We start from the raw sequence: 19150 nt of genomic DNA, 5'->3' as shown, positions 1-19150 counted from the left end.
TTGGACCATTCCTCTTTACAAAACTGCTGCAGTTCAGCGAGATTCAGGTGGTGTACTCACTTATTCCACGCTCTCCTGTGAATGTTTACATGTTATGGCCAATAAAAATGTGATAAAATGTAAATGTTTGGGTGGTATTAGTTTAATCATTATTGTGTTTTAATACAGATCAGACCATATGTTATGACCAATTTAGGCAGAAATGTAAGAAATTCCAAATGGTGTACTTACTTTTTCCTCCCACTGTAAACCCTATGCATATGACACACAATGATAGACAAGGTCTGTGTCAAATGAATGGAGAAGAGCATTGACATCAAATATTGTAATCTTTCAGGTACAGCACATAACGTGAATTAACTTCTTTTGCTGAAGAACTGGGCCTGCACTGTACCCACTGACAAAAAGAACTTTATTGAATCATCCAAACAGACATCAGAGCAGCACTTTGCGGTGGGTTTCAGGGAATGAGGCAGACAGGATGTGGTGGTGCAGCACAGACAAATATTGATGTTTAGACTTTTTGTGATCATTAGGCTTACTTTGGTTATACAGTAGCCCAGTGGTTCTCAAATGGTGGTACCTGTGTTGCTCCTCTGATTGTGGCCTTTGTTTTCTCTTCATGTTGTACTTGGCGTAAACGTTTGAGAACCACTGATGTAGCCTATGGTTTATCTTTTGCCTCTGCCAGCCCATTTGAAGCCAATCTCATCACTGTTGAAAATAGCTTTTATAACCATTTCCCTGTAGCCTACATGTCCAGAGCAAGCTGAAAAGATTGAGAGTGTGGAACTAGTTTAGAATCATAACAGAAATATAATTATAGCATTTCAATTTGTCATCATAATCGTTTGGTTGCAAGGAACAGCATGGCGTTGCCAACGTGATAGTGAGATGAGGATTCTGCATCTGAACAAGAACAATGGGCTTTTATTGTATTAGGGGAAAATGTGTAGCCTCGTCCAAAATAGCCCTATCGATCACAGGTTCAGGTTTAGGTCGGCACATCGCTGCCAAACTCTGTCCGAGAGTCTTCACGTAACAGTGATGTCAGATGTTGCGCGCGCTCGGTTTGCTTTTTATCTCCACTGCCCTGGCATTCGGGTCCTCGCCGAGTGGGGGGGCACCGGCTGTCCCACTCATTGCGCTGCTGCGTCTGCCAGTTGCTGGACATCGAAGCAGACCAATACCCCATAGCCTACCTGGGCAGACTTCCTGTTGACCTCCGGCGGTTCCTGACGGATCGGTGGACATTCCCTAACCATGCCCCGCGTGCCAGGAGGCGGGACAGTAGGAATCCTCGCGTACGCGTGTCTGTTGTCCGCGTTTGAAGCGCTGCGGACCTGCGGTGATGTCCAGTGTGGCGCTGGACAGCAGTGCTGTCCCCCCGGAGGCGCAGGGAACACCACCTCCGGGTCTGCTGTGCGCTGCTGCAAACTGCCCATTCATGTCTTCTTTGACAACGTGGGCTGGTTCACGCGCAAACTCTCCGGAATCCTCATCCTGCTGCTGCTCTTTGCCATGGGCTACTTTATCCAACGCATCATTTGCCCACGGCCACGGAGACCGCCGAACCAGCAGGACCGCAGCGAGGAGCCCTCCCAGTTCTACGGACAAGCATCTGCTTCACAGGACTCTCTTTTGGAGCACTACCCGGAATCCTACAGTATGGGGAACATCGCCTCCACGAGTCTCCCTGCGTATGACGAGGTCAAGTACCTGCCCACATATGAGGAGAGCATGCTGGAGATGCACAGGGACCGCTCTGATGAGCACCTACTGGGTGAGAGTGAGAGCAATGTTGGCGGCGATGGCAGAGCGCGAGCCGTGGATGGCACGGAGCGCAGGCGGGATGTCCTGCTGGAGGTGGGGCAGCAGCACAGCCCAAGGACGTCTCGAAACTCTGTGTGAAACAAATGCTATGGACACTATTGTCAGTTGGCACTGCCTTCTCAAGTGCACTTACGGCCTTGGCAATATCAAATGTTGAGAATAAATTTAGCCTAAAGGCTATGAGCTTCTCAGGGTATTAGGCCACGCTTGATGGCTCCAATCATTGTGTAAATGGAAAACTTTTCTTTTAAGACCATTGGCCATATCCTGTAAATAACTGGAAAGTTTTGTTTCATCTGGAATGTATTTATGGTCATGCTGTTGTCAATTGAGACTTTCAAGAGACATCATTAATGTCCAGCTCTGTCTCATATCCAGAGTCAGGTGTAAAAGGCCTGCTTAAAGATGCTGCCGCCTAAGGCCTCCTATGTGTAGTGAGGATACAAATATTTGCATATTGGTCGACATCAAATCACAAATGCACTTGCATTATTTCAGAGCAATCAAATGTGTTTTTCTTTTGTCATTTGCTATTTTAACAGATGCCTCACAGTGCTTTTACAAAAAAAAGATCTATAACCTACACTGAATGTTAATTGAATAGGTAGCCTACTTTTTAACCCTCTCTATACCCAGTGAACACAAGGAAAATAAATGGATTTGATGCATTTAGCAAAGTCTGTGATTTAGTTAAGACCAGCTGATTGCATTTAGGAAGTGAAGCCCATTGGGTGAAATGTACCAGTCTTATGCTCATGAGACTCAAATGCGCCTGGTTTCTGAGTGTGTGATTGTGGTGGCTCGTGTAACCTAATCCTCCTCTAGGCCAGTATTGAACAGTGATGGCTCTCTCCCCACAGGGAAATTTGTGGAGTGGAGTGTGCACTTAAAAGCATTTAAATCCATGTCTCAAACCCGCTGATGGAGAGGCAAGGTTAAACATATGACCCCAAGACTCTCTTCTGTACCAGCACTGACAAAACAATATGAAGTGTATATCCATGTTTACTTTCACCAGCTTATTGGACAGCAGTAGCTTCAAGTTAAAGAGCAGGGCCTAAAAAAATGCATGTATGAGCTCCTAAAATTTCACAAAGGCTTATTGCTTGCACACTCAACGGGAATAAATGTAATGTAAGCAATAACTGAAGTAACAATCAATTCATTCTTTGCTACTTTGAGAGGTTGAGATCAATAGCATTAAAAGTGTAAAAATGAAATGATGAGGGAGAGCTGTCAAGGGTCAGACTCAGGACATTTTGCAAAGCACTCTTCATAGGTTATAAAGTGCTCCGAGTCTCACTCTCTGGAACACTCACGTAATAAATACATCAACAGCTGCCACTGAAGTAATGTATTAATATTGGTCTCATTGTAGCCACCAACTGTAAAACAGAAAGCTACTAAAGATATTGTTTAAAGGTGTATTTTCAAGAGAATAAAAAGTGATATTAAAGCACACTTAAAGTGACCAGTGGATGTATGGGAGATGAGCACGGCGCCTTCACTCTCCATAACAGTGGCTTCTATTGTTTTGGGGGTTTCTGATTCTGGTTTTATCTGCTGATGGCAACAAAAAAAAAAGGTCCTTACCATTTACCACTCATACAGCCGCTGGATCAAGTGGTCAAATACACACTAATATCAAGGTGTTCCATAATGCACCTTTAATTTTCAAAATCAAAAAAAGAAATGAGCAGGACTTAATTTCACCACACGTCATTGCAGTGTTTCATTTGATCCCTCGTTTCACAACTTTTTTGGTGGTAAAGGATCCGGCAAATATTTGAGAGGATATAAGTGTTTTTATAATAAAAGAGTTCTGGTAACAAATTTGGCCTGTGCCCCCAACCCATCACACCAATCCAGAAGTGTCCCTACTACTACTGATTTACAAATAAAGCACTGCCTCATTTGAACTCTTCTGCAATAGTGGCTTGAAAACCTTTTGTAAGTTTCTTGAACACCAAGAATCGCTTCACCACATAATAATTATTTTAGAAAAAATATCCCAAGATTGATTTTCGTAACCCGGATATAACATGCATAAATAAAAACAATTTAGCAGTTAGTCCTTTTATGTACATGTAAAGTACAAAAATACAGTATGTGTAGTAAACCTCATTTAGCAAGAGAACAGAGAACAGCTCAACTAATAAAAATATTTAAAAAAAAATAAAAGGAATAGAGTTTTACATTGAAATGTTGTTATAAAAGGCCATAATGGTGAGGAATACACACTTTTCCTTTATATTCTGGATTAAAGTCTTCTTTCATTCACAACTAAAGAATACCTTACACAACTCTGTCAAACAACACATTACAAACACAACATAATATGAACGTGGGTATAGCAGCTCAGTAACTCGTCTCAGCTGCATTTGTAAAGCACACCAACGTGGCAATTGTGGACCCAGTACAGTTAATGCTTGTGTGGCTCAAACATTAACGACGTGAGGCCATGCTGCCTCTGACAGATGCATTAGCCGCCTTCTCTCGCTCTTTGGACAACTCCATCTCTATCTTCCCTTGAATTTTCTCCCAGTCCACTTCCACCTGCAAAAAAACAACAACCTCAAATCAGCAAGAGAAAATATTCCATTTTAATCAGGACAATGTTTAGCCCACAAATATTCTATAGGGACACATGCAAAGATATATTGTAAGAAAGAGTTTCAGCTTTGATTATTTAATAGCCTAAACAGGCTGCAGTGACTTACCCCTTCAGCATACTGAAGGAATCTCTTGTTAGTTTCTTTTCTACCAAACTTGTGGAGAAACCGCTCTCTGAAGGCCAACACAGTGTCCACGTGGGTTTTGTGTTTGACTGCAAGTTCCAATGCTCTGAACAGAAAAGCCAACCTACAGTATGATCATAAATAGCCAAAATGCTTTACACAAATAATTACCAAAGCCATGTACCTTTCCCAGTTGAACAGGTCGATGTTGACCTGTATGGCTTGGTAAATGAGCCCAGCTTGTAACAAAACTGCTTCAGCCTCCTGGACCTGACCACTAAAGAGCAGCATATGAGCCAGAGAGGACTCTTTAGACGGCTGCTCCTTTATGAAGTTAATATACTGCACACGTGGTAACTGCATGGAAACAGGGAGAGGAGATGAAACACTATACCCCTCAAGGAGTCTGCGATCAACGTCTTTAAATGATTTCATTGGTGTTACATTTGTAATCTGTTAGAATGAACTGCAAAATGTGGTTTAGAAAAGACTCTAGAGATGCGCATACCTCTCCAATGGCAGCATAGGCCGTCTCTGCTGTTGTTAACTCTTTGCTAGCCATTGTCATCCCGGCAAGACAAGCCCACAAAGACTGGTCCTGCAGAATGGAAGAAACTGATTCAGAGGGGTTTCTTTTTTTGTTTTAAAATGTAATTTGGCAAGTTTCTCTACAGTAAAGCAACTGATAATGGGCGGAGACAGGAGTAGACATGCCTGTTCGAGCTGGTGTATTAAAGGGGGGGTATTATGCAAAATTGACTTTTTCAAGCTTTACATCATGTTATTATGTCATTCCCTCATTAAAACATGCCTGAAGTGTTGTCTTGGCACATTCACGTATTTTTGAGTAATCTGTAAAAACTCTGATGGCAGCCATTTTAGGGATAGGCTTGCCTGAGTCCTCCTAGGAACGCCCCCACCTCCTGGAAACGCCTCCGAGCTTTTGTCACCAGCTGAGTAACCAACCACTGCTCCTCAGCAGAACCCCCTCCCCACTGATGCCACAGACAGCGTGTGGAGGGGGCGTGTCGGAAAGGGTCAGAGGTTCTTAAAGAGGGGGTATTTCAAGACATTCGCTACAGCCATTTTGAGAGAGCAATTTTATACAAGGCAGTTATTCTAATTTACTGCATTTACAGACCAACAGAAGGTTTCGTTATCATTGTAGTGTGCTATAGACTGGTGCTATGTGATTGAAAAAAAGCATAATACCCCCTCTTTAAAAGCAGTCTAGTCTCGCAGAATAGATCAAAATTGCAAATTGTGGGATGTTCCAAGTCAGTATTTATCCAAAGTGGCTGAATGTTAAATAATGGAAATAAGAGTGAGCTTAGGAAGAGTCAAGTTATTTATTGCATAGACTCTAAGGCTTGAGTAGAAAATGGCCATAATGTTTGTTGTATATCTGGTTTATGCTATAAACAATCAGAGTGGGGACAATTCTAATATGCAAAAAGATGCAGGTGAATATAACTAAATGTAAAGTGATTCTGTATTTCACACAATGACGAGTTGTGACTTTTGCAAAAAATGATTCTCGAGTACACTCTCTGTAAACGGCGAGTCTTTTTCAGGCACCAATCAGGTGGAGAAAGGGCGAATGCTCATTTTAGCCGCTGCACTTCTGGGAAGAGCCACACTGCCACCCAATGCTTACCAGAAGTAGTAGGGGGGGGAAGGGGCAAAGGGAAAAATAAAAACAACTCAAAAACAGAGTATTAATCTACATCACTTTAAATCTTGCTACGCTGCTCTCATACACCTGTCAGTGCCTTTACTCAGACTCATCAAACTGTATTATGTATGTAACTGTTACACTGGGTATAAACGTGCCACCGAATTCAAATTCAGTTAAGTGAAAAACTGAGTTAAGTGCAGTGTACAGCACATTCAAACATTTTAGAGAAATTGTTGTTATTTTTTTGTGTGCATTGTAACCAAACACCTGTCACTCAGAAACACATTTGACTGAACTATTTCCCCTCTGCTGCCCTCTGCTGGGAATTACACCAGGTTCTGAAGCAAACTTGTGAGGAAAAGTCAAGTAGTCAATATTTATGTCTGAAAGCGTAATAGTTCCTTTAAAAATCGGATAGACATGAAAGATAGGGTTTAAGTCGTGTCATACTGTGTAGCATTTTACCCAATTAAATAAAAAAATTAAAAAGTCTTTGTTTTAATTGGCAAAAAAATACCCTAAAAGCATCTTCACTGTGAGTGGGTTTGGTCTTTTTTTCTCTTTTTGGTCTTTTTTACATTATTAACTTTGCTGGGAGAGGAACCTCATCAACTTGTCTCCATGGATATGCTGCTTCTTGACAACAGAAAGCCAATAGGTTAAAATCTATCAAATCTTTCAAATACTTTATTTTGACAAGCCACTGCCTAAGCCTTGTTGATGTCTAGCTGATCTTTAGGAGCATATATTTGGCATTACTGGCATTTTGGCAAACATGTTTTGAGTTTATATTTGAAAATATGCTCTGCGATGTAGTCAAAACATTAGTAGTAACTTACTTTGGCAAATCGACACAGGTGCAGCGCATCTTCCCAGCGCGTAGAGGAGATGTAGTCATGGAGAATGGCTGGATAAGGAGGCACAGTGCTGTACACCAGAGAACCATCCCCTTGGCGCAACGTCACCTTGGTGCCGACATAACTTAAAATATTCGGTGCCCGGGCAAACTCACTTTAAAAAAAATTACCAGTTATTTTGGAATACTTTTTTTTTTTAATCATTTTAGCCACTTACCTTCCTTCTTTTACATAGAGAGTATGTGGAAGAAGTTCTTTGTCTACAAATACCACACTTGGGTAGTACCACACAGTAAACTGGTTGTCTTGAATACCGCACAAGATGTTAGCAGAATCGTTCCATGCCATGCAGTGAACCATGCTACCTATGAGATAAAATGAATTGTCACACGTCTTTACAGAGAGCTTACAGGCTATAATATGTGGTATATTTCTTACCGATTTTGCAAATTTTGGGTTCTCTACCAGCATACTGTACAGAGGTCAGGTAAAGGTCTCGATTCTTATCTATGAAAGCAATTTTACGCTCTTTCAGCGGGCCGAACTGGTCCAGGGCAATGTTCACTACCTCCATCTGGACAGGAAGATAAAATTTCACATGAACAAAATAAGATATAACTTAACAAAACAACACATGAGTGAAAACTGTGGACAGATTTCACAAGTTCAACATTGTCGGTCAAAACCAGAGCTATTTACAGTAATTATCTAAGTATGTAGGTTATACATCATCTTCTGTATACAGCTTAACACTGTATTTTGTGTCCATGGGGTCTTATTATGTATAAAACCTGCAAACATGGAGCCCATGTGATTGCAATTCTCATAAACAAATAGTAAAGCAAAAACTGTTTTACCTTGTGAGTCAAGGGTTTGCCATCACCAAGCGCTTTCCCCGTCAGAGCATCGAAGAGAAATATCACTAACGGACGATCGAAAACACAGTCAGGGCATCGGTTAAACTTGAATGAATTAAACTTTTATTGTCCCTGGAGGAATTTGTCAGCATTAACCACAACAAGACACAAAAACACTATAGGACATGTAGTAGGTTCAATAAAAACATAAGCATAAATAGTAACAAAGAGGAAGGGACAGAGTGTCGCCTCTTCTTACCTTTCTCATCACTTTTGTCCCGGAGTGCAATTGTGTCATTGCTAAGAGAGATGCCTTGAGCATTAAGAATATCAGCTCTCATCCCAGGATATTTTGGAGATGAAATGGGTCTTCCCTCATATGAGAATATGTACAATCCTGCTCCGTCCACAAGCAAAAAATGTCTGGGTTTAAGAAACAATGAAATCCATTGTAAATATTTGGTAAATAGATGCAAAATTAATGGCAAACCTTAAAAAAAAAAAAAAATTGAATGTGTTATTTTTTTACGTATTCTAAAAAGCAAAATACAACAACTTTGATGATAACATTCTCTGTAACGGATTGTAATTTCCGGTAATCATGGTAGAAAGTGTTTATATGTGTTTATGTTGACACAGCGGGAATAAGGCATTATATGGTTCTAACCTACTCTTAGCTCCTGGCTGAAAAAGGGCAAAAAGGTAACATAGATTTGTATAACGGTTATGTTTATTGAATTTGTTGAACTGAGAACTGACATACGTTTGTTTTTAGCTCTTACGGTGGTATTGTGTATCCAATGGAAAATAAAGACTGCAAAAACATCCATTTGTACGCTTCATTACTCAGCTAGCAAGTATGTTTTGTATGTACTATGGGCAAAAACACAAAAACTAATAATAATGCATATACAATCACAATCACTTACTTTTCTGCCTGAACAATGAGGCTGACCGTTCCTTCTTTCAGTTCAAAGATTAGGGGAGTATTCCAGTTTCTCGAACTAAGAAAGTAAGAAAAGGGAAATGGCAAAATGAAACATTGAAAATGCTGAAGAAAAACAGGAATAGGAAAGTACTTATTACTTGTAAACGTAGCACTGTAGGGAGGTGGCAACAACAAGATGTCCAAATGCGAGTGAGGCTTTTATGACCCGATCCCTGAACTCCAACACATCCACCGCCTCATTTACCACATTTAAAACCTACAAAAACACAATAGGCTTCACCTTTTAAACTTGCAGATACAGTACAAGTAAAGACAACTAGTAAATATGAAAACTTTATGCTTTATCTGTATGACATGTAATGTATGTGTACACTGATGTATACTCCCTTATACCTGCTTAGATGAATACCTTCGTAGAGCCCGCTCTCTATAACTCTGTGAAAGTCTTTTCCAGCACCAGGTGAAAGGTGGGGTTATTTATACAGCTTTACACATCTTCCTCCTCTGCCTCTCCAGAAGCTAAATTTACATGCAACACATCCAGGAATAAAAACCTTTGACCACAAGGTGGTAAATTTAGCTGGCTGATTCACAAATCACTGGCAGATGTGCACTTTTTAGCGGACTGTGAGGAGGAAAAGGAGAACAGGGAGACTTTGGCTTGTAAGAGATGTATAGTACATTTGCGCAGAGCAACAATTTTGAGTTATCATCGGATGTCTTTATTTAGTTGTGTGAATATGCAAAATGCTTTACTGTACTGAGTTTAATAATCAGAGTAGTACATTTCATGTACAGAAAAGTGCTGACATTCCTCTGTTACCGTTTGCCAAACTAAAACAGATTACAGACATTAAAGTTAATCCAACTACCTGCATGGTTCTTCTTTTGACGAGTGTGATCACAAAGTTCTTCCACTCCCAGTGCTGCTCCACTATATGAGCAAAGATGACATGTCCATTACCGCAGGAACCAGCCAGTTGAGTGCCATCTGCAGACCACGCCAAACTAAACACACTCCCAGTGTTGGGCTTTTCCAAGGCATAGGACCACTGGGGACAAAAACACAATCACATTCAGAGTTCTGCAGTATTAACTTGTTTATTTAGTCAGTGCATGTTAATGAACACACTTGGGACTCATGCATGTAAATTCGCCATACTAGATAATAGCCATTGTCTAATTTTTATCCTTTGATGACAGTTGCACACAAAAGTGCTCTCATTCATCCTGGCCTAATGTATGAGTTTTTAGTAGTACGTGAAACCAAAGGACCCAAAGGAAACCTACGCAGGCACGGAGAGAACATGCAATCTCCACACAGAAAGGTCCGGGCACCCGGAACTCAGGACCTTCTTGCTGTAAAGCGCCAACAGCTGCGCCACCGTGCCGCCCAAGAAAATGTGCTTTTGTGGTGCAATTATTCTAACCACCTTTCATGTAAAATAAGTGCACATACAATATCAGGCATATGAGTGAGAAAAGTATATTGTATAAAGAGGATGCTTAACATCATTATCACAACTATGATGTTATTCTTTAAGTGCTTTCCAAATGTAACAGGGAAAATCATGCGTTAACTTTTCGCACTGTTGTGTTAAATTTGTGATGAGAGAAAGGGAGGCCTGGAGGAGTGAGGAATAGCTTCATACATCTGAAGTTAGATATCAGGCTGTAATGAAGCGAGATATTTGATATCTGTCGAAGGAGTAGTGCTGGATCCACTCTTACCTAATGCCTTTAACACACTGAGCCTTTTGGCTACTAAAAGGACCCTGCAAGCTTTTCAAACTCAGAAGAAATAAATGTTCAGAAAGAAATGCATTGCAGAATAAAGAGTTATGTTGAAATTGTTGTCAAATAATGACATGGGACTCAATATAAAATTGAGAAGTACTAGTCTTACACTAATATTCATAATATTCTATTTCACAATTTCATGTTTTACAGTCATTAAGACTTGAAAAGGTAGAAAACTAATTTTATGAAGTTTAGTGTGGCTGTTCATTAGCTGAAGTCTATGTTCTGGTCACTAAAGCATGTCTATAATGGGCATCTTTGTGACCAGAGAGAAGGTGACAGACATTACGTACAGTTTTTAGCTGAGTACGGAAAAGAAAGTGGGAGACCCTTAAGCTTACAATGAGCGTATAGACTGGTATAGACTGCACACATGTTGATTCAGTAAATAGAAGCTCGTGTTAAGAGACAAGGCCATAGATTGAAGTTTGGTTCCACAGTGAGTCTGGTGTTTGCTGCAGAGAATGTTCAATGTACTAGATGCTCCGCATATCTCATATATCATATTTATTAAAAGGTCATCAATATTTAAGACTTATCACATCAGTGATGTATCAAGTCTTGATATTAAAACAACAAAAGAAAAAATATGTTCAGGAAGTATCAGAGTAAGTTTCAGAGTACCGTGAATTAAGGTCTGAACTTGAGATAACAATTTGTGAGGACATGATTTGTGTTAAGAAGAGCCAATTCAATTGCTCACTTAGATCATGAATGAGCGCAAATGGTTTAATAATAAAACATGAGGAACAGTGGCTCCTCTCTATGAACTTGGAACAGACGGACTGAAGCAAGAGGCGGGGCCTAAGGGAAGTGGAGGCGGAGCTTTGGACAGTGAAAGGGTTAATGACACATGTCTGCATTAATAGCTCCCTGTGGAGCTATCTGCTGATTCAGCCCATGATTCAGCCGCATTACTTCACAAGTATTAAATACTACACATCTGCCATGACTGTTTTCTGCTCCTTTAACAATGTCAAAATGGTGGGTTTTACTTATTCGTCTTGTGCACCACAAACTGCCATTGGGAGGGTGTAATTCACAAAACCTGGTTCTTGGAAAATTCAGTCACTGTATTACATTATCACAATATAAAGAAAATGGTTTCCATCAACACAAAGTCAACGGTGACAGAAATTACCGAGGAATATCATTAGATCCTGCAACAACGGGAGGAAATAACAAAGTGGTTGAATTTCTGAGTTTTGACTAGGATAAAGTTACATTCATATCTTTCTGCACAAGCACTACAGGGACAGAGGGGGACAACCAAGCCCGGAGTTAACAGTCTTACATAAATCACAACAGCTGGCAGACTCTGTGCAGAGCCAGCTGGCTTCAGTTTCCCTGTGAGTGCAGGACAAGACCTGGCAGTGCAGGTACAAAGTGTAAATCCCTTCACATAATAAACACAACACACACTGGGGTGTAACCGTCACTGGACATATAGACAAACAGAGAACTATAACATTGTCCACACACCCATCAATATAAAGAATCAGAATACAGGAAGTAAACAACAATGTACTGGACAACTTTTACTGAGAAACTGAAACTTAATAGTACAACTTCATGGCCAGGATGGAGAAATTTGTAGAGTCTGTGCCAGTGACAAGTACGGTGTGGCACACATTTGAGCTTTGGCAAAACACAAGGAAACAAGAGACAAAAAAAGACAGCACGAGGAGCGTGACGGGAGGAGAAAGGGCGAACTGGAGTGTATGTGTAGGAGAGTAATGATCTACACATGGCCTCATGCTGGAGCCTCCACAGAGTAACCATAGACACATGCTGGGGCCTCCTGGGACTCATCAGCAGGACACAGCTGTGAGGTGGACAGCAGATTTCTATTAGCACCAGCCGTGTGCACATAAACATACATTCAAGGCTACACACAAACACGCAGGTTATTGTAGGATTTAGGCGTGCTGCGGGGCATAAGGCGCTTTACCCAAATATGGAGGCGAGCAACCAGTACGATGTGCTTTCTGCTGGTTCAGGAAGTGTTCTCTGACTAAATCAAATCCAGTCTCAATCAAAAGCTCCTCTGCTGATCTAATAATTGCAGAAGGTAGAAAATGTATCAATTAAGGAATAGGAGTCATTTACATAGTATTAGTATTAAAAGTATTTAAAAAATAAGTTCACAAATCTACGCATTTATACTAAAATAATTATTGTTTTAACCAAAACCTGAAACAGATCAATAACCATGTCCTGACTGTAACACAGCATTACCCTGACTCCATGCCGTTCCATTGCCTTTCTTTTTCTTACTCCACCTCCTTAGCTCTCTGTTACTGTGGCATATTTAACTCGAGAGTGAAGGTAGTGATTTAGGGCTACTAACCGTGATGACTCTGCCAGAGACGAGCAGGGTAGGCTCACTGTCATAAGCAAAGGAAGATAGAGGAGAGAGCAACGTAAAGAAAGTAATGAGACTAATATTCCAAGATCCAACGTCTAAGCCAACCTAGGATATATTGGACAGTTCCATGTAAACCCTGCCCCCACCGCTTCAACTTTTTCTGATATTTTTTCCAATGTAAAGGTTTAGCAGAACACTTTTGGGATTTCAAGGCAAAATTGATTAACCAGGTACTCAACAAGTACCGTTCATGTAGTTTACTCCCACCCAATATACGCATAAAGACAAACAAATCAATGCGTAACTCAATAGGGAAGAACGGCAAGAAAGAGCAGGCAGAGGCAGGGATTTGCTCACAGTTGGAGGGAGGTGGGCGCTGAGGGCAGGGGGAGGGAACAAGTGGGAGAGAGAAGCCCTGCCCAGTGACTGGAGAGAAACTGCTTTGTGCTGACTCAGGACTCTCTTTGTTTGACAATACTCCCTCACCCGCTCTCTCTCAAACTTTCTCTCACAGTCGCCTCCTTTTTTAACTGCTTCAACCACTGCTTCTACCAACAGTTACAACACATTACTGAGTTTGTTCAGATTTTCTTCACTGGTTATAGTTTTTTCCCTCGCAATGATTTGTCCAGTTTATTCTCAGGTTGGATTTTTTGATAAAAACAGATGAAGATGAGCAGGCAAATAAATCTCCATGGCAAGTTAATTTGCTTTTTCATAGTACAATTGCAGCGGTTAGTGAACTCATTGAAAGACCTGCAATTTTGATCAGCCACTGGCTCATGTGACAACACACTAACTTCTAATTTCAATGGATGAAAAATACAATGTTAAAAATAGTAGAAAGAAAAATGGCACACATAATTGAGAAAAGGGGGATTAACAGCAAACACAAAGAAAAGAGGGATGGCCTTCCCACTTGGACACAAACTGTAGATTGGGTGATGCAAATAGTGTGCACAAAGACTGTGGGGACCCCCCTGGACCCAACTAGTAAAAAGAAGGTGGGAGGGTTTCAGAAAAGAAAGAGACATGTAAAATTTACAAAAATGAGAACAGAGTAATAAATCACTTTCGTTATATAACCAGCGTATATTCTTATATACTGATTTTTTGAAACAAAAGACATAAAAACAACTTGAGAAGGGAGAGGAGGAGATTTAGAGAGCAGAGAAAAGCAATGGGTGCTCGCCAGGCACAATGAGTCCTACTTGTTAGCCAGTGACAGTGTCAAGGCTCGTGACAGGGTCCAGACGCTAGACACCAGCTGCAGCGCCTCGTAAATAGACTGCTGTCTATAGCCACATTTGCACAGCACTGGCTGCACACTCAAGTGCACACACAGGCATGTGGGCACATGCATATACTAGACACACAGACAGTAAGTTATTGTCTCTTTCAAATCTTATAAAGGGGACAGTGAGGTTCTTTGTGTCCTCTAAAAGCCAAGTGAATTTTAAATGTAACCATTAATATACATATTTCATTTAATAATAAAAAAAAGAACGAAAGAATAGAAATAGCAAAAAAAACAAAAACAGTTTCAGGGAATATCAGGCCATCTCAAAATAAAGCAAACCTACTATGAGTAGCCCCTATTACATTCGTCCATTGAGTATTGCTATTTCCAATTTCCATGGGGAGTATGAAAGCTGCACTTGGCCAGTGGTGCTGAGAGTAAATGCTGAGAAAGAAAATAAAGGGCAGACCAGTTGAGAAATTCAAACCAAGTTTGGAGATGAAAGAGTTAAAAGGACAAGGCTGATCCTGCTGAGCCAGCAGCAGCACGTTTTAAGTGCAGGTTTCATTGTGCAGATACAGAATGAAACCCTTCTCATTAGTCATGATAGTAAGTGAAAGTGACACTGCTTACTGTACTGATTAACCTAAACATCAACAAAATACAACACTGAGTTAGAGTGGGTATAGCAATTTTCATTTAAGAAGTCAAAATAGTCCTATTGTAGTTAAAGATCAATACCTAATCAAGATTTCAAATATTAGTTGAACTGATTATTTGTTCTATTTTTTCTATATTTTTGTTGTTCTGCCAATTATTTGATTACAATTCACTATTACCATCATAATAAATTAACTGAGGCAGACAACAATAAGATATCCAAAGAGCGTAGTACGGATTAGGAAATATGAAGTGGTAATATTGTTTTAAGTAAATACATTAGAGTGTATGGGTTTATAGAATCTATAGAAATACTCCAAGCGAATAAGACCATCTCATCCAAACCTTTGAAAGTATTGGTGTTTAGAGTTCAAAGGTGCATCATGTCACAAATATGAATTGAATAAAAGTTTTACTCTTACTCCAGTCTTGTCGCAGAGTCGCAGGGTATTGAAGGATCCCATAGCAAACAGCTCTCCGTCTGGAGCCCAGGACAAGGAGGTGACTGGGTAGTCATGAGGTGATGATGTGTGAAGCAACCGACCAAAGCTATCCCATACCTATTACAAAAGTATACTTTTAAAACATGAATGCTAACAAAAGTAATCAATTTTATGGCCTTATGTTACCTTATATCTACAATCTTCTCCCCCAGATATTATCAAGTCATTGACTGAATTCCAGTCAACTTTTAAAATTACACCATCATGAGCCTTCCACTGCAAGAAAAAGAGAATAAAAAGAAGGTATTTGAGCCAACACTGCCATTCTGTAGGGAAGGGAATTTATTTGTTTCCCATAATCCCACTGTTCACAGACATGGTCAAAGGAGCTTCACATAGGATCATTATTCATTCAACGTGGTACTAAGCTCTAGGTAGAGTGACAGAAAAGCAGCAGCTGCCAATCTGCGCCAAAGGCACTTTGAGCACCACTGTTCCCCCACACACTACGCTCAGACTGAGGCAGGGTGTGTGAACTGTCTTGCTCAAGGACACAATGACAGTGTATGCACTGGTCGGAGCTGGATTTGTACCACCGACCTTTGGACCTTAAGTCCAAGGGACTCCTGATCATCTTTTGTGGTCTTATTTTGGAAGACCATTAAACAAAGCATTAAAACATATTAGTTATCCATGACAAAGTATAAAGTACATGCAAAACCTACACTTTTGTTATAGCTTGATAATAACAATAATAAAACTGTTGTAGCACATCTGAAGTAAAACATACACACTTAAACTAAAATGGTGTACCTGAATGACTTTAGCACTAGGCTGCAATGGCTTAATGACAAGCTGCCTTCCTGATGTGTAGAGAATTCTATCAGAATCAGGGCCCCAAGCCACAGAATACACTGGGGAACCTAGAATTAAAAAAAGCATTAAAGATTGTATGTCACTGTGTGAAACTTCAAACTCAACGACAACATTTTTTAAAATAAAGTTCAACTCATCCACTTAAACTGCAGGTCATGGATGCATCTAATTGCTCTGCCCTTTTGACAGGTATCCTTTTTTCCTCAACCCATTCGCCCCGATGAATTGTATTTAGTTTGCAGCCACACCAGCTGAGCAAACTAGCCTTACCTCTGTAGCGCAGTTGTGTACCGGTATGAATCGGAGTTTAGAGTCAATGTGCTTGGTTGGCGTGTGTTAAAGGGGGTGCTGACATTTAACCCCATCCCAGGTGCATGTGGTTGCTCACATGATCCAAAACTGACAAAGGCTACGAAAGGGAGACTGTAGCTAGCTGCACAACTTGTAGATTTTTTATTTGGTTGTCCTGAAAAAACTGGCATGTTATGCATAGTTTTTGTTATTTTTCTTTTTTTAGCAGTGAATGAGGAGATGGTGTTAATTGGTAGCAGTATAACATTGTGTTTCCAAAATGTTTCCATCTGTTGATTCACTAATGGCTTCGCACACTTGCTGCTGGTGCACAGCTGGGCTCGTGGTGCCTGCCTTGTTTAGTTCAGCTATGGCAATGTCGGGGAATAGACCAGTTCCCAGTTGGAACTATGAACTCCAGAAACTTTTGATACATTGTTAGTAAGGAGCAGTGTTTTAAAGATTTAACTTGTACTTAAGGTAACATAACATAACCAGTGCCCAATTCTGGAGTCAATAAAAAATTCTGAAATGTTAAAATGATCTAACTGCATACATAATCGGCTTGTTATACTTCTAAATCCAAATGATACATACTGAATTATTATAACAGGGTATCTGCAGGATTTTTTAGGACTTTTTAAAGACCTCCTTCAACCTCCTTTGAGTGGCTTCAACGAACGTTTTAAATTCTTCAACTTCTATAACATTTACATAATTTCGCTGTCAATTTTATTGATAAACCAAAAAAGTCAATGCAAAAACAAAAATGAATACCTTAGAAAATCACTCTTTATTAAAAAGACTTATAATACTTATTAAGGGTCTTAATTTTCCTTTTTCAGACCCAGCGGACACCCTGGATAAAAAATGTACTGTCTTTCTCACAATTTTGTACCTTGACTGGCAAGTGTAGACCGCAGCATTCCACTTTTGGACCAGATCTTGATATGCCCATCTTCTCCAGCTACAATAAATTTGAAAAGGATGAAGATGTACCGATAGAAAGACAAGTGCCAGAAAAATTTTTGAAACCCATTTCATATTATTGCTCCTCACAGTAAATACCTGTAATTAGTGCACTCCCGTCATAGTTCCATCTGCCAGACAGGACAGCACCATTGTGTGCCTCAACACTCTTTTCAATGCGCCCAATTTTAGAAACTAAGTGGAATTTTCCTTAAAAAAAAAGTCAGAATATACAGTTGAAATAACACAAGCAATGCTGTGGGAAGTTATAGTATATATTTGTGACTAAATTAATATATTTTAGGTAATTTGCTGTTTGTATGAAGACTTAAAAATCAGCTGTAGGAAAATGTAAATCAGTTAAAAAGGTACTGATTTTTGTGTGTGCCTTTTTTTCAAAATGTATCTATGTAAGAAGAAATACTTGCCATCCGTACTGGTGATAACAAATATTTCGGCTTGATTCTGCTTCTTGGAGCCCGCCGTTTTAGGAAACCAGTGAAGATCAACAGGGTAAAAGTCATCTGGAAGCTTGGCAACAGTGCTCGTCTCACTTGTTAGCAAGTTCCACTTCAATATCTGGTGATCTTCGCTGCAGGAGTACAGTTCATCTGCTGAGGTCCAACCAACACAACTAACTAGTTCTTTATGTGTGCAAAAGTTAAGAACATACGGTGGAACAGATGGAAAAAATAACAGTCACAATAGTAAAACTACAAGACAAGTTCACATCCTTGTGCTGTTGATTTATGATTGCAACTTACCCTGTGATTACACTGAATTATTCTAAAGTAAAAGGATATGCTTTGGTTCCTTGAGCAGTGAGGTCTTCAATCTCATGATCAATTCTTGCGGTTCCTATGGAGTTAAAAACAGGTGTGATATATTCTCTAGTCTATATTTTGTCAAAACAATATCACACAAAAATAAAGAACTTACCTTAAGTTATTAGTGAGTCAGTGTCTGGCATGTCCAAGGGCTGAAAGATGAGAGAAAAGGCGTCTTCTGTTGCTACGGCGCTTATCGGTTGCTAATGCAAATCTTTAGGTGGCCCAAGCTAGCCTGAACAGAATCTTCATCCTAACATTACCCCGATTGTCCATAAAAAGCTGACACAAACTATGCGGCGAATCGACGAATTCACGTAATTAACTGCAACCATGTCGGTTGTTAAAGCAACCATAAAGCAAGCGTATGACAGCAAATATGACAGCTAAGCTAATTTTGCTAGCTAAATAATATAGGTCACCGGAAATAGTCGACAGTGATTTGAGACTCGCTTCCAATGGTGAAATGTGCATGCATTATAAAACGCATCCCTTAAACCAATTAGACTTATAACGAGAGCTTTACAAGTAAACGGAGTTGAATGTTAGCGTTATAGCTCGATGATGTAGCCTAGCTGTCACCTGATCTGTAGCAAACACTCGGGGTGGGGCTTTGTAACTAGGCAACGGCGCAGATACGTAAAACAACACACCATTTTAAATGTAGAAAATATCGAAATACTTTCCCTCCCTGTTTGATAAATGTATTTTTTGTGAGTTTCTGATGAATTTGTTCTGGCAACATATTTGTAGCGTTAAACCGA

The 19150-nt window shown here is 40.1% G+C and overlaps 2 protein-coding genes across 2 annotated transcripts; one reads left to right on the top strand and one right to left on the bottom strand.

The window, feature by feature from the left end:
• Window positions 1–298: 298 nt before the first annotated feature.
• c15h3orf80 (chromosome 15 C3orf80 homolog) lies at window positions 299–2831 on the top strand. Its single transcript, XM_079576824.1, has one exon. It carries the CDS (start codon window positions 1264–1266, stop codon window positions 1909–1911), a length of 648 nt encoding a protein of 215 aa, XP_079432950.1. The 5' UTR covers window positions 299–1263; the 3' UTR covers window positions 1912–2831.
• A 1169-nt stretch (window positions 2832–4000) lies between these two features.
• On the bottom strand, window positions 4001–18985 carry ift80 (intraflagellar transport 80 homolog (Chlamydomonas)). The gene is made up of 20 exons (XM_079566539.1): window positions 18499–18985; window positions 18364–18417; window positions 17988–18210; window positions 17659–17769; window positions 17489–17557; window positions 16237–16346; window positions 15610–15699; window positions 15403–15540; window positions 9785–9964; window positions 9050–9168; window positions 8893–8967; window positions 8223–8386; window positions 7964–8028; window positions 7545–7680; window positions 7324–7471; window positions 7089–7260; window positions 5080–5169; window positions 4756–4928; window positions 4554–4677; window positions 4001–4389 (listed from the first exon to the last, which is right to left on the bottom strand). Exons 2-20 carry the CDS (start codon window positions 18397–18399, stop codon window positions 4279–4281), a joined length of 2334 nt encoding a protein of 777 aa, XP_079422665.1. The 5' UTR covers window positions 18400–18417; window positions 18499–18985; the 3' UTR covers window positions 4001–4278.
• Window positions 18986–19150: the final 165 nt, after the last annotated feature.

This window comes from Gobius niger (genome assembly GCF_951799975.1).
Source record: "Gobius niger genome assembly, chromosome: 1".
NCBI lineage: Eukaryota > Metazoa > Chordata > Actinopteri > Gobiiformes > Gobiidae > Gobius > Gobius niger.
This window is presented reverse-complemented; position numbering and strand designations above follow the sequence as displayed.